We start from the raw sequence: 22,812 nt of genomic DNA, 5'->3' as shown, positions 1-22,812 counted from the left end.
TATATTAAGGGTGCATTAATTCCAAAGGCTCTCTGTGTAGCCGCCACAGAAGTGGTTCAGTTCAAAAGGAAAAGAGATCACTGATTCGATGCACAGCTCTTCGTGAACTTCGCGTTATCTTACAGATAGTTTTGTCCGCGACCAAATATCAAACAGACGTCCAGTTTTACGTTCCCTTCAAACCACAAGCTATATATTCTATCAGCCCCCCTTCCCCACCTCCGAGCATGCGCTGGGCTTTGATAAGACCTCTTGGTGGGCAAGAAGAAGGTGGATAAGACTTGTGTTGCATAGTAACACACGCTTGCATATACAATTTTCATAGCGCTTAGTCGCAGGCTCATGAGTTACTCTGCATGTCAATGACTGAAACACCATTCATATGACTTTTGATCTATTTACATTTGACTGTTATTACTGAGACCAAATCGATATCTCTGTAACGAATCACGTAGTTGCTCGTATTTCTCTTTGTCGGGATCGACAACTCTGAGGCATACATTCATGGCCATGATGAATTCTTTGGTCGGAGGTGTCATAGGATGCTGATTTCCAAAGTCGGCCCATTCTTTACTCAGTAGGTATTCCATCTGTATGGTATCGCCAGCCTTTGCGACCAGAGACGCCACAAGGGCCCACATCCAAGAGTCGCGGTATACTCCCGCAAGATAGATTTCGTTCCATTTTTTCCAGAACAATGACCATTTGCCCGCGTGTGCAAGAGAGCTCAGAGACAGCACCCAATAAGTTGAATTAATGGGTACCTTGTATCTATTCATAAATAAGTCAATCATGGTTGCACGGTCTGCGTCCATCGGGATTTTGCTTTTCAACAACAGTCCAGCATGCCTTGAGTATTTTGGAAAAGGGTCCCGGAGTACATTCCCGATATCAAATCGGCGTTGCACGCATGCTTGATATAAAATTGTGTAAAGCTCCGGCGAATGAATCAAATTGAAATTATCATCTTTGATCATCAGCCGTATTATGTCGGTAATTGCTGCAAAGGATTTATTTGTCGCCTGAAGCCAGCGCTTCTGGTCGATCACATCTTTTGAATCCTTGTCTGAAAATTGTGGAGAGACAGCGACAGTAGCCAAAACTAGTAAAACGTCGTCCTTAGACGGCTCAGAACCATGTAGTTGTTGTTGAATAAGATGATCCTTGAGAGCCACCACAGAGGTCACCTTTGGGTTAACCATATGCGCGAGCTGTAGAAACTCCAGCTTCTTGCGCCAATGCTTGTGTTCAGGGTCTTTCCAAGGAAAAGCCCTCAGAAACGAGCAAATAAATGCGGGTGTCCGGCGATCAATCTGAGTGAACAGCGCCTGTAAATCCAATATGCTCGAGCATCGAATTATGTGATAGATATGAGCGTCCATGAGCAAAGTGTGTATATCATGGTTAGAGTCGTATACAAATTTCTTCGGCAAGTGCTTCACCATTTTTTCTACCACAGAGTATTCTCCGTGTTCTGCTAAGCTTTGTAGTTTCTTGTATAAATGCTTGGCTTCCGGTCCCTCGACAACGGTATCAAACTCATATAGAGCCAATAAATCCTGTATCTCATCCTTCAGCGGTGAAAACTCGCGCTTATAACTATAAGCAGTACGTGATACCTCAATAGTAAATTTATCCAGGATAGGCTGGGAAGTTCCGGTGCTTTCGACAATGGCCTCTGTATGGTAGCCTCTGGTGCCCGTCGTCGTCGCCTTTGAAAAGCTATAGAATGGCGAAGATTTTTCAGCGGTCACATATACTTTTCTATCATTTCCACTCCCTATATCAGTGCTTCTCTCCTGCTTCCGAGCCCTGTACACAATCTTTTGATATTCCTGGGTGATGGCGTCGTACCTCTCCAAGGGGTCGGTGCGCCGGCGTCTAGTAAATCCAGAAAAATCCTTTTTGCGGTCCACCAGGTTATCTTTAAGCTGTGACCCCAGCATATCGTTGATCATAGGAAGCTCGCTTGTCCAAAGTGTTTCCAAATCGAGCTCTTCACGACGGTCTCTCGTCATAAGATGGATGTTAATCCCGCGAATTCCGGAATTGATCAATACCCACGTGTGAGCCTGTTCAGACCGCAATTCTTGTTCTGCCATTGCCATATCGCCAGAGAACTTTGAGAGTTTCTTCTTTATACGTCGTTCTCTGATCTTTATTCTTTCAGGCGCCACCATGCCCTCGGTCTTGACTTTTGCCCTAAAGGACTCCTTCATGAACTTGCGCAAGCTCTCTGCGGCTCTGAGAAGATGTCGTTCGCCGCGAGTGGAGCTAATGACCATCATGGCGTCTTCCCCAAAGGCGGTAGGTGACTTCAATTGTCGCATATCAAAAATTTGAATATCCGTCAAGCCCAAATCATCAGCCATGTATCTAAGAACAGATGACAGCTCTTTGGGGGCATCGTCGGGTATGTCGGGCAGTTCAGTATTGAAAGGCGAATCTCCAGCAGCCGGAACTTTGCGCAGATACCAAGGAATTTGTGTCGTGTTCGCTGGCACGTAATCTTCTATTTCACTTTTGGGCTCGTTGGCGCTGTCTGTGGGGTGTGACGCACTCACTTGTGGTCCGTTTGTCATGCCACTGAGCAATCGAACCGGTGAGTGTTTCGCTATAAATTGCTCAGTGCTAGCACGGCAAAGCAAGTTTGTCCCTGAATCGCAACCTGCCGGTAATCGCTTAACACAGCCGCTCAATGTAGGTCTAAGCGCTTGCCAGCTATGGAACTGCTTCATAGAGCGAGTCTCTTGCACATTTTTGATTAACCCAATCCGCGCCCAGACCCGTGGAGATACGTATTTCCCCTGTTGGTCAGTAGTCGATCTTGTCATGCCAAAACCAGTTCCCAGCCATCATGTCCTGTGCAATCTTTCAGATAGACAGGCCACTTTTCGACAAACGCACGGAAACACAGCTACAGAGGCTTGAACTAGAGCACCCAGCCTCTATATGAAGACCCCCAAAAATCTTACCGAGCTAATGTGCGGAGACATCTGCAATGGATATCAAAAGACGGCAGGATGCGCCTGTTTGACCGCTGGTAAGGTGGTTTATAGAATACTTCTCGAGTCTTCCGGTGAAGAATTCTCATTTTACAATTGCACATTCTTGCACTAAGCTTTAATGTTTTATGGTCTAAGTGTAAAATCTAATACTATAATGCTCCCTCCGGGGATTTCTGTAAATAAGCTTTTGGCTGTGCCCACTGTTACAGTATCGTTTTAATAACACAATGAAGTAGACGGTTATTCCCTGCCCTCGCTCTTGGATTTTTCAAAAATGGTTTTAATCATCGCATTACCTAGCTTCGTAGCCTCCGGGAAACGGGGTGCAAAATAATCTTGGACCTTCTCGAAAAATGCTTTGTATGACACAAAGTTCCCACTGTTGATTATGTCACTCCAAGATCGTGCAGCTATCGTAAATTCAAGATCATCTGCGCGGAAAGAATTATTATTGATCGCGACCTCTAGGCATTCATCCAAAAGACCCGGTGCCTGAAAAAGATATTCTGTAACCCCGAGCCATATTCTAAAGAGCTGCTATTAGTCGAGATCATTCTCCGCACCTACCGGCGTTGAGCAGATCATGTGATCGTACGGATTGATGCCCAATTTGTACCAGCAATCGACCATCGCAAGAAGACTTAAGTGAGAGTTAGGAGTACGAGCTTCTGCCGGTACATTACTTAAAGAAAACTGGTCGAGAAGATTATCTGATAACAGCAAAGACTGTTCTTTTGAGAGACTGCTAAATACAGCTTCTTTGGCAGCATATATACGCGTTCGGAGTTCGATGGCCTTTCCTTCAATAGCAAGTGTGAACAGTTCTGTTACTGATTGAGCATACTGCAATACCTGGAGATGAGCAGCTGGGTTCATGATCGCTAACCCCGCATAGACATGCCACTTATTAGAGTAAATGCGTAACGATATGTTAATCTTCACGTTCTCGATACCTCCAACGTATCTGGGAACCTCCCAGGGAAACTGGTTATTGGCGCACCATGCTGAACCCATGGTCAAGAACGCAGCGTGCGTCACAGCCTGTGTATCCGCAGTAATTTTATCATGCTCTTTTGCACTGAGATACACCACCTGAGAATTAAAACAAGACAATATTTCTTTGACCGATTCAAATGCTTCATCCGAGGCTCTATGCCTGATTATTACCTACAATCAGTGTGAATCAGATACGACAACTTACCAAAGGTTGTCCAGTCGGATCCACGTTTGGGCCATGTAAAGAATGACATGATATGATTTGTACGTCGGAAGGAAGATATTTCTCAAATGCTTCCACCTCGAAAGCTTTACAGGATGTCTGCCCACCGACTATTGCACCGACTTTGGTAGCTGCTGCGTCAGCGCTAGTAACCGAAGACAGACTTACACGGTCCATACAAGGCGACAATTCGGTCAACATTCTCTGCCTCGACGCTGTAAAGGATATAGTCACTGCAGCGTGACACAAGATGACCACTTTCGAATATCTGGACATTATTGTCTATGATCAGGCGTTTTTCCTCAGCATTCTTACTGCATGAAAACTCGTCGGTAAGTGAGTCAAACTTTTGAGGTACGTCACAGGCATTGATTCTTGAGCAGGTCAGCTATCTTGTTATAGTATAAGAGTGTCGCTTGCTCGGTTGTTGTCTAATATTGGTAGATCATATTGCAGAGGCAAGATAGGACATCCGAGAGCTTCAGCGCGCAAGCATTTACTTACTTCCAGCCGGACATTGACAGCCGTCGAGCGTACATCCTGCCCATGTCGCCCATACCTATAATGCCAATCTCCATTTTTCGATCCTTGTCGACCATTTTGGCCAGATACACTGCGTTACTAATCTATCGACTATCACTGCTTTGATCGCATGCAAAAAAGTAATATACAAAAGGGTGAACTGTGGTAATGTCAGGGTAATATTTACCCTATCTGGTGAATGCAAAGGGTAAGGGCTACATACACAATGGCTCGCGCTGTGTAAGCGGTGAAGGCGTCTGTTTAGCTGACTTAAGTGGAAGGCACTGCGAAGCTTGACCTGATCACTCAATGATGTCGTACCTGAGATAGCTTACTCCAGGTGATCTCCTAGATTAGACATGTTTGATGCATCACATATGTATATCGGACAAGTCCGGCTGTACAGGCACATCTTGACAGATATCAAATTAAATGTGGCGTCGGAAACAGCCTGTAATCCTCGTGTCTTGTGCATTGAGTCGTTTAGATAGCGCTAAGATGGTAACGCAAGCCAAACAAGATATTCCCCGCCGGCAGACCCATAGCACGGAGAGCCAATGCGAGAAAGCAATCAATGGCCAGGTCAACTCCACGCGGATATGTGTGAAGATATACCTGAACCGGCTTTCTTTAACTTGTGGCGGACAGAGCGAATTCGAAGGACGTCGACAGGCTACCGTAGTGACATAAGGGATGGCTCATGCTGCTCTCTCAGAAGCTGGCATCCAGAAGCGTAAAATGGAATTTAATCCTTCGTATCAAGCCTACGCGCTAAATTATATTTACACTGGTATGCGCTATGTTCCGAGTGCCGCATGCTCCGGTCTGATACGGCTCTCCACGGGACAACACCGGCTATGAACATGTTGGTGGCACATTGCCTCCATTTTACGAGGGCCCAACACAGATACGTGTGATGTCCAGACATTTCTGACGGCCGTGCTCGAAAACACATTAGAACCTGCAGATCCACAAGTAGCAGAATGGTGCCATTCCAGCAGAGAGTCTCTACGATAGCCGAGAATATTGCAGAGTATATAGAACCAATGCCATTATGACCAGTCTGACGTCGAAAAAGCCTATTGCGGGCTCTCGGGCTTGTCCGACCAAATGTGTTTTCACTAGCCACGAGAAATGACTCGCCACAAGCTATTACGCCACAGTTCGCTTGAACCCGAAGATAGCCACATCGGAAGCTAGCCCTCGTAGTCGACGTCGGAAGACCATTTCCAGACGGACCAGCGGCGGAGCACTTGTCGACGACGTCCGACCGCCTCGTATCATGCGCGCCTTACAGCCTTTGGAACCCTCGATTTTCTTCTTCAAGAAACATGGGCGGATCGTAATAGAGTGCGCTTCACCGCATGATCACAAATGCTTCTCGGAAGGTAGGGGGATCTTGTCAGTGGAGCTCTTATTTGCTAATCGCGGTAAGGCCATTTGGTAGTCGATGACACTAGAGTACTCTAAACAACATCTCGGAGAAATGCACAGTTTTCTTATCAGTACTAAGAATCTTCCGCTAACATGGTACCTGATCAGTTAGTGCACGTTTACGTAGCCGTCTTGCTTCCGATGAGCCAGTGAATGGTTCACCATCGCATCAGCCCAGAGCACTGAAGTTTAATTAGCTGTCGGGGCTTTGAACACGCCAACTTTGTTGATTCAAATGTTATCGAAAGATTTGGGCTCCAAAGTTACTATTGAGCGCGGCTATCTCAAGCCCAAGCTATAAAGTGAAGTCATTTCCCCAAAATCCAGATCCATCATACTTAAGATCCTATACTCTATACATCCACAGGATAGGCCATCTACTAGAAATCAGTTCAAGTATGTCTTCATTGTCTGCCACTTGCTACGGAAAGGACAACGTCCGCCTTTTTAAGGTCCGCAGAGATTCCGCGAACCCTCGGCTGCAGTATGTGACTGAGTTCACCGTCCGCGTCATGCTCGAGGGAGCATTTGACGAGGCTTATACGGTCGCGGACAACTGCAATGTCGTTACTACCGACACCATGAAGAACACGACATACAGTAAGTGCCATATAACCCGCTGGTATGCTGACGAAAGTCACCGCCAAGCAGAACCCTGTGAACCCACCCGAGCTATTTGCCACCATACTTGGAACCCACTTTGTGAAGAAGTACGATCACATCAGCACCGCTACGATTCACATTGTCGAGCACAAGTGGACTCGATATGAGATCGACGGAGACGCCCACCCTCATGCTTTTGTCCGGGATGGAGAGGACATCCGCACGTGCGACGCAATTGTGGCTAAGGATGGATCGGTCAAACTTTCCACTGGTATTGAAAAGCTTCTGGTGCTGAAGTCAACTGGATCTGCTTTCCACGGATATATCCAGGATGAGTACACCACTCTGCCTGAGACCTGGGACAGAATCATGTCTACGGAAGTAGAGGCCAGCTGGAAATGGAAAGAGTATTCGGGTGTCGATGAAGTCAAGGCCAAAGCGGACGAGATAGAGAAGGGTTTCCAGATCGCGCGCAAGACGACTCTCGATACGTTTGCTACTCATGAGTCGGCCTCTGTTCAGGCCACTCTTTTCAAGACTGCTCAAGACATCCTTTCTCAGACCACCGACATCACCGAGATCTCGTACGCGCTGCCGAACAAGCATTACTTCGAAATTGATCTGTCATGGCACAACGGTTTGAAGAACACAGGCGTTGACGCCGAAGTCTATGCTCCCCAATCCAACCCAAATGGCCTGATCACCGCCACTATTAAGCGTGATTAGATTGCCGCTCAGTTGCTACTACTTGACGATGTGACAAGATCACATCATAAAGCGTTTGGTCAATTCGTCATACTCGTACATGTACATTCTCTTGTTTTTGCTTGCGGCTAGGTTTAATTCGGGAGGCTTCATTCTTTTTTCCTTACATGCGTATGGATACTGTTTCGATGCATTAGTTCATTAGTTTATTCAATACAATATAGATGACCATTTATGCATAAAACTGTACGACAATAGACAATCTGGACCAAACTGCTTAGGCTTTCGTGAAGATTCACATGCAGTTTGCGTTGTAGCTTATCTTGAAACGGCAGAGCTTATTAATTACACATAATACACAATGCGAATACATGTGGTAGCATAGGCGTCATTCAACACCGTCCTCGCTATCACTTCCAGATTCTATCAAATCCAGGAGGTCCACTGCATAATTACGCAGTGCCCGATTTATAGCTGCTACTCCAATAACATCGCTAACACCAACCCCCCGCAGAACTCTCTTGCCAGACTTGCATCTGGCGATGTTTCGGAGTATCAATACCGCAGTCAAAGCTATCCCAGCAGCCTCGCCACGTTCGTCAGTAGTGGTCGTCTTCGATAGTATCAACACTTTTTTCTGACGTGAGCCGATTGCTGTAGCATTACCATGGCCCACGAATACGCCACTGTGACTGATATGCTGTATCTTTCGGAATTCTTGTTTCTGAAAATCAGCTGACTCTCTGACATATAATGGAACAGGCATGTTCTCAGAAACTTCCGGTATATGAGTTCTTATATGAGAAGTGACTTTCCATCTGTCAGTCTCGCCGCTCTCGGCGAAACGATTACAATCATTCCAGCGACAGAACATTATATAGTTCCCATTCTCGTCCTTATCCAGGTCTTCATCAACTTCTTCTGGCTCAGATTTGCTCTCTGCGGGAATATCTGTGTCGCCGTCATCTGTAGAGATAATATCGTCCTTGGTCGGAACCGAACTAGTTTTTAGAGATATCCCGGATATAGGGTTGCTCTCTTCGTCACCTTCGATCACAGCCTGTCGCAAATGTTTGACTAAAATGTGCCTGTACAAATGCTGGACACTTGGAAACTGTAATTGACACTTTTTATCATTTATGGTCCACTGGCAATCGACGTAGTACTGTCCGAGCAGTGACGCTGGCTTTTCGCGAGGCCTTATTCCTTTGATTATGAATTTTTGACCGGCCGATGTGGTTATCACCATGGCGGCGGCCCGTTTAAAAGCGTTGGTGACATTCTTGATAAAATCGGCGGCTGGAAGCAGCTTCTTTCCCTGCTTCGCATACTCTTCAAATAAAGATTCATAGGATTTCCAAAGAGCGATTTGTGTGACATCGCCGTCAGGGTCCTCTTCGAAGCATACTTTCAACCACTGTGTAGCACGTTCAGGCTCTGACAACTCGAGAAGCTCTTGAATAAGTTCTGCCGGAAGTCGAGGCGGGGCTAGAGGAGGCGGTATCTTTCTTGGCATGAACTGTGGACTGTCTGGCTCAACGAAATCGCGACCGTAGCCATTGCCATTCTCTATGATATCTTGGGCTTGAAACAAGAGCAACCTGCGAAGGGTTTTGACGATATCATTTAGCCCGCCCAGCCCATGACTCAATCTATCGACGTTGTCTTTATGTACGGTGTACTGATAAAGGAAGTCTAGGCATGCAGAGAGAAGCTCCTCGTCATCCAATAGAAGGAGCATTGAAATTCGAGTGATAGTTTTCAGATCCACAGTACTCAGCAGGTTCTTTTCGATGTTTATCACGAGACGAGCAAGTGATCTTAGCGAAGAGATCAGAACAGCACGATCATCACTTCTCAAATATGAGCTTAGAATCGTAAATAAAGGGTCTTCAGCGGATCTTGGATGTGAAAATATAGATATAGATTCAACGATGTCCAGACAGTACTGTTTAAATTCAACAAACTGGGGCAAGTCAGGCAATTGAAGAGCCGCGATTAAAACGGACGCACAATGAGGCAAAGACGCCAAGTACTGCGCATTTTCGACGTTGATAGAGGTATTTCGTAACACAAGTGCGGCCTCTAACATCTTGTCGAATACCTCCTTTTGGCCTCTCGACTCGTGCATATCGTCCTCCGCGCCGCCTTTTGAAAGACTTTCGAGAAATCTTAACTGACTTATTTTCTCCAACAGCACAGGTGCAAGTCCAGGATATGCTCGCAGTGCCAGAGAATCGGGGGATTCGAACGACATTCGCACCAGAGATCTCAAAGCCCAGTCCATCTCATTTGGGAGATTTGACTTAATGGCGAGAGAGACTCTGTTCATCTTGATTATCTGTCCCTCTCACCTGATATAATATTTATATGAATATATCGGAATACCAACCTAGGGGAATGTCCTCTAGCATTACTTTCGGTCTCAAGAGTCGATGAGTTCTGTAACCGCAGCGTGAAATTTATTACTCTTCGAATCAAATATTGCTTTTTGAATCCCTGCTTTCAACCTTGCTGTTGTGATCCGTTCAGTTTTATGTGGTGAAGGATGGTAGCGCGTCGTAGCAATGCACACTAATAGCGTACCGTGATGACAACTGTGAAGGAGCGCTGGGTATAAATTCATGGCATCGACTTGGCGTCGTCTATTCGCAGTTTGGGGCGTAAATACGAATCTGTTAAGCACATATGCACACCATACACATAATTACATCGCGAAATTTTTTCGAGCTTCTGCTAACATCGCAAAGGTTGACTGGACTGTTCACTTCATTGTTAAGATGTCGCAGCACATTGGACCGGTATGTAAAGATACTTCGAATCTTTATTGGATTTAGCAAAGTACTAACCTTGATACAGACGAAGTTGGCTTACTCTCGACTATGGCACAGTATCAATTTGGAGCATGAACCCCGGACTCTCGGCCGACTGGCCACGGCTATCGCCGGTACACTCATGGGAAAACACAAACCAGTTTTTGATCCTGCATGTAAGCTCTTTCGATAATAACATGATGATTGGCATTCTAACATACACAGCTGATTGCGGCGACTATGTAGTCGTTACAAATGCAGCTCTCTTGAAGTTAACAGGCAATAAAATGCAGCAAAAGCTTTACAGACATCACACTCAGAGGCCTGGTGGTCTGAAGGAGATGACTATGGAGAGATTGATTGCCAAGCAAGGTTTCAGTGAAGTGCTACGAAGAGCAGTCAGTGGAATGCTTCCGCGCAACAAGCTGCGACAGGTACGGCTTGAACGACTTAAAATTTTTGAAGGCTCTCAACACCCGTACGAAGCGAACCTGACCAAGTTTTGGGATGAGAGTGCTCAGAGAAGCACAGAAGATTGAAAGATATTCTCAATTGAAGGGCACAAACGAAATAATGTCGTTCGTGTTTACCTCGCCCGTATATACATTATAGGAACTACTCCCACCAATCTACAATATGCGTACCCAAAAACAACTGGATTTCTACATAGATCTGTTTGTCAAAATGAAATATGCATGTACATTAATATTTACAGTCCATCAAAAATGCTGAGACCCACAATACTGAGCACAACAATTACAGGGTATTAGAAAAGACCTCCAAAGAATTTTTGCCAGCTAGACTTTGCTTTTCTGCCCAGTTCTTTGCCTGATGTCTTTCCAATGTTCCAACCATAGGAGCGAAGAAGCTTTACAATTGAGGGAGTAATGGCGGCGGTAAGCGGAACACGCACGACCATAAGCCCTTTATGGATTCCGTATGCAATTACTGCCTCCGTCCATAGAGAGGGGTTATCGTTTTTTTTCGTAGTGATGTCCGTGTTGCCATCGTCGGAATCTTTCCCATCAAAACCAAAGAATGCTTTCACTGAGTGTTCAAAATCAGCGATTTTTTCTTGGCCTAATGAGTGAACGGCCAAAAAGCATAAGGGATAATCCAGAATAGACAAGACAGCATAAATTCCTACCACTGACCACCCGTACTCTTTGCTGAGACGAGCCAACGTTCCGAGTTTTTTAGATGGGTCCTTTGCTTTGAAATTGGTAGAATTCCATCGAATACCGTATGTCAACCGGGAAGCCTGGGTGTTGGAGCACGCATAGGAGCCCGATTTTATGAATCTAGACATAGTCCTGGCCTGCATTCCGCGCAAGACTTTGGGTGGCATGGTCAGCGCACGGAAGCAAATCGGCTGCGTGCGAAACAGCTTTGGTGCTAGGCCGAGCAAATCAGACTGAACCGCCTTCGACTGTAAAAAATTGAGGCTCATATTTGGAATGAAAACAGTTGTATTCAAATGACGGGCCTTCGAATAAGACTTTGAGACTGATAAAGCCAACGCAGATAATAATATGAACGGATCGAGAAAAAACAGATGTGGTCTAGAATTTTTGTGCGGTATGATTTGTGTGGTACGGAATTAAGCGCTGATAATACCCGGCCATCCCAGATCCCGGTAATATTTCACTTTCATCAACCTATATTCGCTTCTCCGTCTACACAGCTATAATAACGGTTTCTTTGGACTACTTTCTCATTCATAATTGCACATTCTAGACCGGATAAAATATAATTACAAAATATCTTGACTTTTCATCAAAAGGCTGATTACCATCTACGGCCACCAAGAGGAGCAGAATTAGCTCCACTGTTGTAGCCACCACCACCACCACCACCACCGCCACCACGGCGGTAACCACCACCGCCCCATCTATTACCACCGCCATAGCCGCCACCGCCGCCACGATGACGTCCCATCTCGGACAACTTCGGGTCAATGTATTGCTTGGCCTCAGTGAGAATGGTCAAAAGGTCGCGGGCTTGCTTGGAATTCTCGCTCGTGAAAAACGTAATAGCAGTTCCCGTAGTTCCGGCACGGCCAGTACGTCCGATGCGGTGTACATAGTCCTAATTGGTCGTCAGTACAACATCCGATAGTGATTATATAATATCGGATCGAACATACCTCGCTGTTGTTGGGATAATCATAGTTGATGACGAATTTAATGTCCTTGACATCTGCATAGGTTAGTTACTGCTCACGCGAGTTTGATTCTATGGTTGTTTGTTGTGTAGGACCAGCTGATTTCCTTTGCCAAAAATGCATCACATGCGAAATGAGCACTCTTTTTCTCAGACATTTAAGCTAGAGAAAAGATTGCAAATTTACAGTCTTGTCAGAGAAAGAAAAGGAAGGATAGACAGTGTGCCTCAGTACTACTACGGGGACAGAGACATCATAATAAGCAGTGATATCAATCTGCAGCGTCACACGGTAAATGCACAGCTAAAGCGTACAATGACCGGTTGGTTCTTTATGACAGCATCTACTAAAAGATTCTACCAGGTGTAGTGAAGCATTTGTAAGCCGAACATGTTTGCTTAGTATCTCAACAAAGACACGTTAATCGTATTTATTTATTCCTCCCGATATAAACCAGGATTCTAACTTCATTATCTCATTTGACGAAGATAGGGAGGATTGGGAATAAATAAATATTGATTTAGATAAGCATGTTCAGGCTTGTGTAAGGCCATTTACCCCGGTATTGCTGTCAAATCATGCCAAATGATAGGCCTATCTATCGATCATTTGCACCAAACTTGGGAACTAAGTTTGCTACTCTAATGATAGATGAACCGACAAAAGGCACGAAGAACAAAAGCAGGCTATGCTTAAGCTCAAACCTGATATAACGCAACAGAGATGTTTAACGCAGGTGATTTGGAGCCACCACGTAACAATATGATAATGCTTGAATGATATCTCTCGATAGATTCCGAGTAGCAGCTTGACAGTAGTCCAATCCGTGGTATCCTTTTGCTTTTTTGCAATTCATCAAAGACTGAACATGGGCAGATCAACAGCAGGTATTCAAAAACAAACCAGAAAGTCATGACGCTAAAAGACAATTACTTACCAATGCCTCTGGACGCTACGTCGGTAGCGACCATGATCGGAGACTTGCCAGTCTTGAATTCGTTGAGCACCCAGTCACGTTCGTTTTGCGCTTTGTCGCCGTGGATGGCAAGGGCGGGCCAACCGTCTTGTCTCAGGAACTTTGTGATATCATCAGCTACACGCTTAGTGGCAACAAAGATGATCGTCTTAGACTCTTGATTCTCCATAGCCTTCTCAAGGTGCTTTATGAGGCGATCGCGCTTTTCCATCTCGGACACCACTTCAACAAGCTGAGTAATATTGTGGCTTGCCGATAACTCCAAGGATCCGACATTTACTTGAATGTAATCAGCTAGATAATCAGAAGCAAGCCTTTGCACTTCCTTAGGCCACGTCGCCGACCACATCAGCGTTTGACGATCGGGTCTGATCTGATCAACGATTTTTCTGATCTGAGGCTCAAAACCCATGTCAAGCATGCGGTCAGCCTCGTCCAGAACGAGATAAGTCACACGACGAAGATTGGTCTTTCCAGACTCAATCATGTCAATCAGACGTCCGGGTGTAGCAATACAGATCTCAACTCCACGAGCCAAATCACGGATCTGCTGGCCGCGTGGGACTCCTCCATAAACACAGGTGTTGCGGATTCTCGAGGATTTACCGAATTTAGTACATTCCTGCTGAATTTGAACAGCAAGCTCGCGGGTAGGAGCAAGGACGAGGACAATCGGGCCATCACCCGGACTCAACAACGGTTGAGCATTGATGTGAACGATTGCAGGCAAGCAGTAAGCGAGTGTCTTTCCGGAACCAGTTTCCGCGATACCGACAACATCGCGTCCCGAAAGAGCCATTGGCCACCCCTGTGATTGAATAGCAGTAGGGTTACTGAAACCTTGGGACTTCACTTCATTGATGACATATCCCGGGAAGCCAGCCTCATCGAAGTTGACAACCGGCGACGGGACATCAGTGCCTTTCACAGTCATCTTCTTCTCCGCGCGGAAAGCTTCGACTTCCTCCCGTGATCTAGCAGCAACATCCGCGTGTTCCTTGTAGAAATTTTTTTCGAATTTGGGAAGTGTTTCAAGATCCCATTCTTGCTTCTTCAGATTGTCGCCAAGGGCACCCATACGGTCACCTCCGAATCCTCTGCTTGTGTCAGTAACTGTAAATCTTTTTACTGCAAGTCCGACGATAGAATGCTTTGTATCGCAGACAAGATGACTCACCTGTCGCCACCACGACCACCGCCATATCCTCCCCCACCACCGCTATATCCTCTGTCGCCGCCAAAGCGATCTCCACCACGGCTGGATCCACCATATGATCTACCACCACCAGAGCGACCACCAGACGAGCGGCCACCGTACGACGAACTTCCTCCGTAGCTCATTGTTATATCGAAATATGAAGAATCTGAACGACTTTGATAATATCTTCGAGGTTCAACTTATTAGGTAACTAAACGGAAAGAATGAAGGTGAAAATTTTTTAACAGCAAACTTATTCGATTCATTAACTCCGGGTAACTAGGGACGAATATGCACATCCAAAAACTTTACAATCTATCAACTATCGCTGTATCATAGCATTCTGTAGAGATGGTTTAAAGGACCATTGCCGGCACCAAGTCTCAGATCGCTTAGGATAGCCCCATGAACGAACTCAATGGCATGTTTGACTGCGAGTAAAGGTTCTTCGTTCTTCGCCAGGTTTGAGGCGATGCTCGCTTATTATCAGAACCTGTTTCCGAACATACTTACAAGCTAACGTGCAGCCCGTTCCATGAGTATTCTCAGTAATTATGTGCGGCGATGTTATGATGACGAAATCTTCACCATCATATAGTATGTCTGCGACAACAGCATCTTCAGTATCGCTGGTCACCGCCAGTCCGTCTTTTGACAGTGGTAGGTGACCGCCCTTCACCAAAACATACTTTGGTCCCAGGCGATGTAGTTCGACAGCCAAGTTTTTGGCGTCTTCCAAAGACGATATATTCATGTCTGCTCCAGTCGACTTACTCACTATAAATTTGGCCTCTCCAATGTTGGGCGTCAGTATAAATGCGATTGATATCAAATCAGATAGGTAGACATCAATCGCATCCTCCGGCAAAAGCTGAGAACCCGACGTACTAATCATCACGGGATCCACACAAATATTCTTTGCATCGTATTCCCGTAGACAGCGTGCTACTGTTCTAACGGTGTCCGCACACGCAAGCATTCCTTGAAATATTAGAGCCATCTTTCATTCCGTGGCCTACCTGTTTTAACAGCATCGACCCCAATATCATCAAAAACTGCGCGGAGAGTAGTTGCAATAAATTCTTGGTCTGTAACAGGATATATGCCTTTCACACCAGTTGCTGATTGTCAGTTTGCTCGTCTACATTGCAGCTTACTGTTCTGAGCTGTCAAGGCTGTGATGCAAGTCATCCCGTAGCAACCATGCACAGTAAATGTCTTCAAATCCGCCTCTATGCCCGCCCCACCAGAAGAGTCGGAACCTTACGGTCAGAGACGAATAACTGTACGTACTTACCAGCTATCGTCAACACTCTTGGTAGCTGGGAACTCATATTACCGGTATTAGAAGTTTAGCATATATGATTAGTGTAGGGTGGGTAAAATGTATATATCTTATGACGCCAGTTACCCTCGGCTGAAAGTTTGCTTGAACAGTAGTAGAGCCAGGCTATTGAGGTACTCACTTGTTGACCTTGAACACTGTGATTATTACAGTCCTCTCCTTAGGGTTACATTTCGGCGTCCAGCGAGTGTTACAATAGCCTCGAGACGGCGACCTAGTGATCCAGGATCTTTGGAGTTTAGGAGTTTATCGAAGTCAATTTTGTAATATTATAACTAAGTAACGAATCCGCGACCAATACGACCCCACTCACAATATCTCGATACAACTGGCTACTCATTTGACTAGTAGGTACAAATGTGAGAGAAGACGCCTACAGAAAAAAGGAAAGGGGAAAGGAGTGATATCGCCTACATTGTTCATTACAGTTCCACCATTAAATTCGGGACAAACAGTTATCAAATCATCAATCAAATCATGAGCTGTGCTACTACTTGTCACGGCTCTTGTATATTGACCAGCACGAACAAACCCAACAAGACAGTGTGAACAGTCCAAAACACTCATAAATCTGAGACTTCCTTGAGAGGTGACAAGAGCAATGCTTATTTCGATTTCTTTTCCTGCGCATCCGAGCTGTACACACGGTCGTCGTCGTGCTCGACCTCCTTCATAATCATGTCACTCTTCTCCGCAGTCTTCTTCCAAGTATTCTTGTCCATTTTTAGATTTTTGTCAAAAAACTCTTCCTCCGGCTGGCGGTAGGAACCTCCTACTCTGTCCCAGAGAGTGGTAAATTGCCCGTAATTATAGTTGAAGTATAGGTGATGGATTGAGTGACAAGCCGATCCATTGATGACCGGGTCGTTTGCAAGATACTCGCCATCATGGATCATGACGGTCCAAATATTAACAAATGTGAACAGGAGGAGATAATTAAATTTGTGGAGTGGAAATAAAAACGGGAAAAAGTGATACGGCAGACTTTGCAGATAACCGTCAAACGGGTGAAAAGCGTGAGACGCGAAGGGAGTCGGCATGATCCACTTGTGATGAGGCTTGTGGAGAGACTTGTAAAAACGCGGATGGTGGAGGTAGCGGTGGATGTAGTAAATGAGAGCGTCCGTAAAAGCAATAAAAAAAGGAATCTGGGCAATAAGATAAAATTTGCTATAATCTTGTGTGTCCCAATACAGCTTCGAATATCCGCGAACTTCGAAGACAAACCACGGAGTTGTGAACAAAGCCATCCAAGGTAGAGCATACATTGCCATACTGATTTCCAGTCTCATCTGATTCTTTAGGTAACGGGGATGATCAAACGTTCGTTTATCGAAAACGAAGACATAAGATAGTGACGCAAACAGAAAATAGAGCATTACTCCAAATATGTAAGTAACCAGAAACAGAGACACGAATTGGCGAAATATATTATCTCTGGTAATGGTTGTCAAATACGCCGTTGTTGGTGCAGGAAAAAAGGTGTACTCATACGGATTTTCTGGCGTAAAAGTCATTGAGATATTCTTCGCAATTGAGGTAACCTCAGTACCAATAACGGCACCTGCTCCCGGAAGAGGAAACAGCTTCGCATAGATTGGATCAAACAAAAACGCATCGCAGGTCTCGAGTACTAAATCCATTGTAAATTGTCAAAATTGGACTGTATGTCAGCTATGTTCGGTCTTCCTTGGTTCAATGGACACCAGGGCACATCAGAAAAGCTCGGTGAAATATAACCTTCAATCTTACGATAACTGATTGCGTGTTTCAGTGCTCGTTGTGCTTACCTACCTTTTCTGCCCGGCAACAAAATTCAAGTCAAATTGTGAAGCTGATAACAGTAGTCGTCAATGGTTGTATAACGGGATAATCCGCAATATAGACACGCTATGTTGACCACCGTAAGGTATTTAGTGAGGACCCTTTATTTCTTCGGTAAAGTGGTACCCACTGTCATAGCATGAGAAAATAGGAAAGTGAAAACTTGCAATTAATTATACTGTCAAGCGGTGTTTAACATCGACGCTCGCAGGGATATATATTGTTATTTAAACGGGAAAACTTGAACTTCTTATCAGATCATAGCAAAAATCATGACATATAAGGAGGTAAGTGAGGAATCACGCTACTGTATTTCAGGTAGGGTAACATCTGAAATATCACGCCACGTTTTGTAGAGCCGTTATTTCCGAGTTGGTTCAATGCCGAGAGTCTGGATTTGCCGTTGACGAATATTTGGATGTGGTCTTACTTGTGCTCATCGGTCACTCCACTGTACACACTGTACAGTGTACGGTGGAGTTGCAAATTCACGGCTGGTTAGTAACAGTCCTGAACAGAATGTGCTCTGGATAAAATAAACGGCTAATAACGTGACCGAGTATCACATGATCACTACCGATCACGTGACAATGCGACCAGTCAAATTCCACATAATCCAAACTCATGAAGTCGAGTTGTCTGATCGTTCAACATTGCCTACACTAGATCAGCAATGGAGGTATAGTGTTTGACATTGGAACAGCATTTTCAAAGCGGATAAGTGTCGTGGACAGGTTTATAGCTCAGCTCTGGTCTGTAAGTTGCACCAAAGAGATGGTGGACATAGACAAAACTGAACGGCGGCGAAACCGTTCTCATTCGCATGTCGTGGCTTCAGTTTCTTCTGCAAGTAGCTCATTCAATCTCTGGCAATACCTCTCGCTGGAGATTCAATCAACTGCTCGCATAATCCCACCTGACAGCAGCGATCTAGACAAGATCACAAGTTTCCTCCTGATACCACACTCTTTAGAAAAGGCGCTTTTATTTGGGTTCCTAAGTTGTCTCGATGCATTTCTTTACACTTTCACTATACTACCACTAAGGGTGGTCTATACACTCACTAAAGCCGTGAAACTTCGGTGGAAAGGGAAGACCGATACAATTTTCTGGGATGAAGGCCAGAAAGCCGATATTGCGAAGGCCATTATCATAAGTCTCACGGTCATATTCCTTTCGGGCTTAGATGCAAGCAGAATCTATCATAATATCAGAGGGCAGAGCGCTGTTAAACTATATGTCATGTTTAATGTCTTAGAGATTGGCGACAAACTGTGCTCGAGTCTGGGGCAGGATATTCTTGATATTCTGTTTTCGCCATCCACTCTCTCTGAACCGAATAATAAACCGTCGTCGCGACGGCGGCTTCAGTTTGCTCTCTTTCTATTTTTCTCAGTGGTTTATAATACTGTGCACGCGTGCGCATTGTTTTGCCAAATGATCACTCTTAACGTCGCGGTCAACTCATATAGCAATGCGCTCTTGACTCTTTTACTCTCGAATCAGTTTGGAGAGATAAAGTCGACTGTTTTCAAGCGTTTTGAACGTGAAAACTTATTTCAGATGACCTGTGCGGATGTCTCCGAGCGATTCCAATTGTGGATCATGCTTATTCTCATCGGCGGTCGGAATATCGTCGAGCTTGCGACGTCTAATTCATCAGGTATTCTTCCATCAAGCTGGAAAGGTTGGAATAGATTTATTGGTGCTCTCTGTGGGCCGGCTTTTGTTGTGTTGGGCAGCGAAGTATGTGTCGATTGGCTCAAGCACTCGTACATCGCCAAATTCAATAAGCTCAAGCCGAAGGTGTATTCTAGATTTCTAGATGTTTTCTGTCGTGATTATCTTAAACATTCATTTTCGGGCGGGAGACAGCAGGAGAATCTTACACGCAGGATTGGAGTGCCGTTGTTTCCTTTGGTATGTGTTTTCATTAAAAGCATGCATCAGACATTCAGTCTGATATTTGCCTCGTCCGAGAGCTTTTTCAGCACGCATTCACTCGGAAATTCAACTCCTACCAGATTTTCATCCTCAGTTCACTCCCCATCGCCCTCGGCAAAATCTGTGGGGTTTTTATTGTCAATTTACCACCAGTTCATTACGACTGAGACAAATGAGTCCGATTCCTACAGCCACGAGTATTACTTCCCCTCATCTACCATGTCTCTGGAAAAGGCGTGCTTCTATGGACTTCTAGTTGCATGTGTGTTTTGCTTACTTATTTTGTTGCGCATGTCGCTTGCAGTTCTCTTGTTCAGGTATAGTGCATCGCGAATCACAGTAACTACTACTACCGGAGAAGAATTTAAGGACGAGGTCGTACGCGGGAGAAGGAAAGGAGGCGTCTGGGGTCTCATTGACATAGACGACAGCCTTAGAGCTGAAATCAATCGGCCACTCGATGACAATGATCACGATGAATCGCTGGTCGACAAGCGTGAAAAAGACTGTCTAGATACTGTCGAACGAGATAATCACCAAAAACACGATTCTCGCAGTTCAGTTGTGAAAGATACGGCGAAGGAACTCAAGGAAGTGAAGGAGAGGAAAAGAGTTGATTTGATGAGCGTGGATCGGTTTCAGATGGTCGCCAAAAGAATATGGTAGTCATCATACATGGACACGCATTGACGCTGCGAGTGTCGCCACTTTAAGCTCGAGCATAGTTTTTGATTTCAAACGATGACAATACCGTCATGTTAAGATTATATACCCTATAACGTATACTGGCTACGTCTATAATACAATTTTTTTCAAGCAGCCGTGTTAGGCTTGCATTCACTCTCAAGCTCGTATCCGCTCTTCTCCTGTCGCTGCTCCGGCTTCATAGCAGGGAACAGTAGCACTTCCTTGATTGTGTATGAATTTGTTAAGAACATCGTCAGACGATCGATGCCGCAGCCCCAGCCGCCAGTCGGGGGAAGGCCATACTCTAGCGCAGTACAGAATGTCTCATCGATGCCAAGAGCTTCATCATCTCCCTGCGCCTTTTGACGTGCCTGCTCCTCAAATCGCGCGCGCTGGTCAAAAGGATCATTGAGTTCCGTATAAGCGTTTGCAATCTCCTTTCTCGCAACAAAAACTTCGAACCGTTCACAGATACCCGGGACTGAGCGGTGATATTTGGCCAATGGTGACATCATCTGAGGGTGTCCGGTAATGAAGGTGGGGTTGATGCAAGTGTCCTCAAGATATTCTCCGACCAGCTTGTCAAGCATACGAGCATTGGTCAAAGGCGGAGTGCAAGTAATGCCATTCTTGGCTAGAACATCCTGCAAAAACTGATTGGTCTCGGTGGTGTGAAGCTGATCACCGGGAGGGAACTTCACGTTCAGGCGCTCCTCGAGAGTTCCGATCATGTCGAGACGCTTCCAAGGGCGACTGAAATCCAGCTCAAGTGTGTCGCCATCCGGCCCACTCGGCTGATATGAGATCTTGTAAGACCCAGTGATCTCTCTCACCATTTCAGAAAAAAGTTCTTCCGTGATCTCCATGAGATCATAGACGTCGGCATATGCCTGGTAAAATTCGCAAGACGTGAACTCTGGGTTATGGGTCAGATCGATACCTTCATTACGGAAGTTGCGTCCAATCTCGTACACGCGATCCATCCCACCCACGACCAACATTTTCAAAAAAAGCTCGGGGGCAACACGCATGTACAAGTCCAGGTTCAAATCATTATGATGAGTAATAAATGGTTTGGCAGTCGCACCGCCGGCCACCATGTTCATCATCGGCGTTTCAACTTCGATAAACTTTCTAGAATCGAAAAATCTTCTGAGATACGTCACGATCTTTGAGCGAACGATGAACTTCTCACGCGTGGCTTTGTTCATGATAAGGTCAAGATACCTCTGTCTGTAGCGTGTCTCGGTGTCCTTGAATCCATAGCGGTCGGTCGGAAGCATGTGGAGCGAAGGTGACAACAGAACAACCTGACGAGCGAAAACTGAAATCTCTCCTTCGCCTCCCTTTTTCGGTTGTGTGCGTCCAGGGTAGCCAATCACCCCAATAATATCTCCGCGGCGCAGATATTCGTGCTGCTTGGCGTACCCAGTAGAATCATCCTCGCCAGTTCCAGCCAAGAAGTCTTGAGCCTGTGCCATCACTTGCACCTGAGCCCCATCACCATGAAGAACATAGAATTTTAGCTTAGAGCCACTCTCTCTTTTGGTGTGAATTCTACCAGCAAGCTGAACTGTTTCATTCTCAAGAATCTCGCCGCGCTTAAGGTTAGAGTACTTGGCAACGAACTCGTCAATCGAGATCGTAACGTTGAATTTGTGAGGATAAGGATCTGGCAGCTTGGACTTGCGCAAAGCATCAATTTGACGAGATCTCAGCTCAAAGTACTGATTAGGTGTAAGCTCTTCTTCAGCCTCCTTCTTGGAGGTTTTCACAGTAGTCGGGGCAGAAGCGGCCTTTTCAGCCTGCTCGTTAGCAATCGTGTTCGATTAAGCAAGCATACCTTCTTCGCCTCCACAGCGCGAAGCTTCTCGCGCCGCTTGAGCTCAGACTTGGAGACCTGCTCTCCAGTAGCAGGATCCAGGTATGTCTTAGCAAGTTGCTCAGCAGCTTCTTGAACTCCCGACATCTTTTATCTTAGATCTTGTACCGGAACAATCACTCACTGTGATAGATTTATTATCTCCTTTAAAAATAGTGATCTCAGAACTATTGTCGTTCTCCAAAGCAATTAGCGGAGGCAGAAGAAAATTGTGACTCTTGTAATGTGCATAAAGACGACCAATTTAAATTTTTTTCAAAAATTTTTCGTTAGATTGCGCCACATATATGCAGCCACAATGAGGCGCGAACGACACTTGATTCGTAATATATTACTAATCGGGCCGAATATATCATGATCCATTTACTGGCCAAAAACAATGTCGTATGAAAAAAAATCAATCGCCGGGCCTGTACATTACCATCCCGGGGTTTGATCGTAACGGCTGTGCGTGCGCCGCGTCAACCGAGGGTATGGAACGGTAGTCA

The 22,812-nt window shown here is 45.4% G+C and overlaps 11 protein-coding genes across 11 annotated transcripts; 3 read left to right on the top strand and 8 right to left on the bottom strand.

The window, feature by feature from the left end:
- Nucleotides 1-398: 398 nt before the first annotated feature.
- On the bottom strand, nt 399-2,582 carry V1510DRAFT_368016 (uncharacterized protein; the record flags this gene model as incomplete). The annotated part of the gene is made up of 1 exon (XM_066931334.1): nt 399-2,582. The coding sequence occupies one exon, from the start codon at nt 2,580-2,582 to the stop codon at nt 399-401; it is 2,184 nt and encodes a 727-aa protein (XP_066787721.1).
- A 666-nt stretch (nt 2,583-3,248) lies between these two features.
- On the bottom strand, nt 3,249-4,805 carry V1510DRAFT_368180 (uncharacterized protein; the record flags this gene model as incomplete). The annotated part of the gene is made up of 5 exons (XM_066931351.1): nt 3,249-3,542; nt 3,576-4,175; nt 4,210-4,358; nt 4,396-4,601; nt 4,732-4,805. The coding sequence occupies 5 exons, from the start codon at nt 4,803-4,805 to the stop codon at nt 3,249-3,251; spliced, it is 1,323 nt and encodes a 440-aa protein (XP_066787720.1).
- Nucleotides 4,806-6,581: 1,776 nt separating this feature from the next.
- V1510DRAFT_426810 (uncharacterized protein) lies at nt 6,582-7,512 on the top strand (the record flags this gene model as incomplete). The annotated part of the gene is made up of 2 exons (XM_066935179.1): nt 6,582-6,783; nt 6,821-7,512. The coding sequence occupies 2 exons, from the start codon at nt 6,582-6,584 to the stop codon at nt 7,510-7,512; spliced, it is 894 nt and encodes a 297-aa protein (XP_066787719.1).
- A 148-nt stretch (nt 7,513-7,660) lies between these two features.
- On the bottom strand, nt 7,661-10,078 carry V1510DRAFT_420318 (uncharacterized protein). Its single transcript, XM_066934435.1, has one exon. It carries the CDS (start codon nt 9,821-9,823, stop codon nt 7,880-7,882), a length of 1,944 nt encoding a protein of 647 aa, XP_066787718.1. The 5' UTR covers nt 9,824-10,078; the 3' UTR covers nt 7,661-7,879.
- A 64-nt stretch (nt 10,079-10,142) lies between these two features.
- V1510DRAFT_420316 (mitochondrial 54S ribosomal protein uL13m) lies at nt 10,143-11,200 on the top strand. The gene is made up of 3 exons (XM_066934434.1): nt 10,143-10,292; nt 10,351-10,480; nt 10,530-11,200. The coding sequence occupies exons 1-3, from the start codon at nt 10,272-10,274 to the stop codon at nt 10,841-10,843; spliced, it is 465 nt and encodes a 154-aa protein (XP_066787717.1). The 5' UTR covers nt 10,143-10,271; the 3' UTR covers nt 10,844-11,200.
- Nucleotides 10,980-11,879, bottom strand: V1510DRAFT_420315 (uncharacterized protein). Its single transcript, XM_066934433.1, has one exon. The coding sequence runs from the start codon at nt 11,752-11,754 to the stop codon at nt 11,071-11,073; it is 684 nt and encodes a 227-aa protein (XP_066787716.1). The 5' UTR covers nt 11,755-11,879; the 3' UTR covers nt 10,980-11,070.
- V1510DRAFT_420309 (P-loop containing nucleoside triphosphate hydrolase protein) lies at nt 11,880-14,912 on the bottom strand. Its single transcript, XM_066934432.1, has 4 exons — nt 14,622-14,912; nt 13,406-14,541; nt 12,451-12,503; nt 11,880-12,392 (listed from the first exon to the last, which is right to left on the bottom strand). Exons 1-4 carry the CDS (start codon nt 14,783-14,785, stop codon nt 12,093-12,095), a joined length of 1,653 nt encoding a protein of 550 aa, XP_066787715.1. The 5' UTR covers nt 14,786-14,912; the 3' UTR covers nt 11,880-12,092.
- Nucleotides 14,880-16,004, bottom strand: V1510DRAFT_420306 (pyridoxamine kinase). The gene is made up of 5 exons (XM_066934431.1): nt 15,940-16,004; nt 15,800-15,904; nt 15,662-15,763; nt 15,156-15,623; nt 14,880-15,121 (listed from the first exon to the last, which is right to left on the bottom strand). The coding sequence occupies exons 1-5, from the start codon at nt 15,974-15,976 to the stop codon at nt 14,976-14,978; spliced, it is 858 nt and encodes a 285-aa protein (XP_066787714.1). The 5' UTR covers nt 15,977-16,004; the 3' UTR covers nt 14,880-14,975.
- A 113-nt stretch (nt 16,005-16,117) lies between these two features.
- Nucleotides 16,118-18,108, bottom strand: V1510DRAFT_201914 (uncharacterized protein). Its single transcript, XM_066930461.1, has one exon. The coding sequence runs from the start codon at nt 17,628-17,630 to the stop codon at nt 16,593-16,595; it is 1,038 nt and encodes a 345-aa protein (XP_066787713.1). The 5' UTR covers nt 17,631-18,108; the 3' UTR covers nt 16,118-16,592.
- Nucleotides 18,084-20,421, top strand: V1510DRAFT_426805 (eukaryotic membrane protein family-domain-containing protein; the record flags this gene model as incomplete). Its single annotated transcript, XM_066935178.1, has 7 exons — nt 18,084-18,098; nt 18,130-18,134; nt 18,666-18,811; nt 18,902-19,557; nt 19,579-19,731; nt 19,762-20,241; nt 20,338-20,421. 7 exons carry the CDS (start codon nt 18,084-18,086, stop codon nt 20,419-20,421), a joined length of 1,539 nt encoding a protein of 512 aa, XP_066787712.1.
- Nucleotides 20,422-20,567: 146 nt separating this feature from the next.
- On the bottom strand, nt 20,568-22,411 carry V1510DRAFT_368062 (uncharacterized protein; the record flags this gene model as incomplete). Its single annotated transcript, XM_066931337.1, has 2 exons — nt 20,568-22,247; nt 22,286-22,411. The coding sequence occupies 2 exons, from the start codon at nt 22,409-22,411 to the stop codon at nt 20,568-20,570; spliced, it is 1,806 nt and encodes a 601-aa protein (XP_066787711.1).
- Between the last annotated feature and the right edge of the window lie 401 nt (nt 22,412-22,812).

Source organism: Dipodascopsis tothii (genome assembly GCF_038497935.1).
Source record: "Dipodascopsis tothii strain CBS 759.85 unplaced genomic scaffold V1510scaffold_25, whole genome shotgun sequence".
Classification (NCBI taxonomy): Eukaryota; Fungi; Ascomycota; class Lipomycetes; order Lipomycetales; family Lipomycetaceae; genus Neoaidaea; species Neoaidaea tothii.
The sequence above is the reverse complement of the archived record's forward strand: the minus strand, read 5'-3'. Positions and strand labels throughout refer to the sequence as shown.

Excerpts from the sequence above, each read along its gene's own strand:
- V1510DRAFT_201914 (XM_066930461.1), bottom strand. The coding sequence starts at position 17,630 with ATGGATTTAGTACTCGAGACCTGCGATGCGTTTTTGTTTGATCCAATC.
- V1510DRAFT_420309 (XM_066934432.1), bottom strand. The coding sequence starts at position 14,785 with ATGAGCTACGGAGGAAGTTCGTCGTACGGTGGCCGCTCGTCTGGTGGT. Across the intron at positions 14,542-14,621 it reads GGTGGTCGTGGTGGCGACAG|AGGATTCGGAGGTGACCGTA; the intron begins GTGAGTCATCTT and ends TGACACAAGCAG. Across the intron at positions 12,504-13,405 it reads CGTAGCGTCCAGAGGCATTG|ATGTCAAGGACATTAAATTC; the intron begins GTAAGTAATTGT and ends TAACCTATGCAG.
- V1510DRAFT_420315 (XM_066934433.1), bottom strand. The coding sequence starts at position 11,754 with ATGAGCCTCAATTTTTTACAGTCGAAGGCGGTTCAGTCTGATTTGCTC.
- V1510DRAFT_420316 (XM_066934434.1), top strand. The coding sequence starts at position 10,272 with ATGTCGCAGCACATTGGACCG. Across the intron at positions 10,293-10,350 it reads TGTCGCAGCACATTGGACCG|ACGAAGTTGGCTTACTCTCG; the intron begins GTATGTAAAGAT and ends ACCTTGATACAG. Across the intron at positions 10,481-10,529 it reads ACCAGTTTTTGATCCTGCAT|CTGATTGCGGCGACTATGTA; the intron begins GTAAGCTCTTTC and ends TAACATACACAG.
- V1510DRAFT_420306 (XM_066934431.1), bottom strand. The coding sequence starts at position 15,976 with ATGAGTTCCCAGCTACCAAGAGTGTTGACGATAGCTG. Across the intron at positions 15,624-15,661 it reads GGTCGATGCTGTTAAAACAG|GAATGCTTGCGTGTGCGGAC; the intron begins GTAGGCCACGGA and ends TAATATTTCAAG. Across the intron at positions 15,122-15,155 it reads AACGGGCTGCACGTTAGCTT|CGAGCATCGCCTCAAACCTG; the intron begins GTAAGTATGTTC and ends TCTGATAATAAG.
- V1510DRAFT_420318 (XM_066934435.1), bottom strand. The coding sequence starts at position 9,823 with ATGAACAGAGTCTCTCTCGCCATTAAGTCAAATCTCCCAAATGAGATG.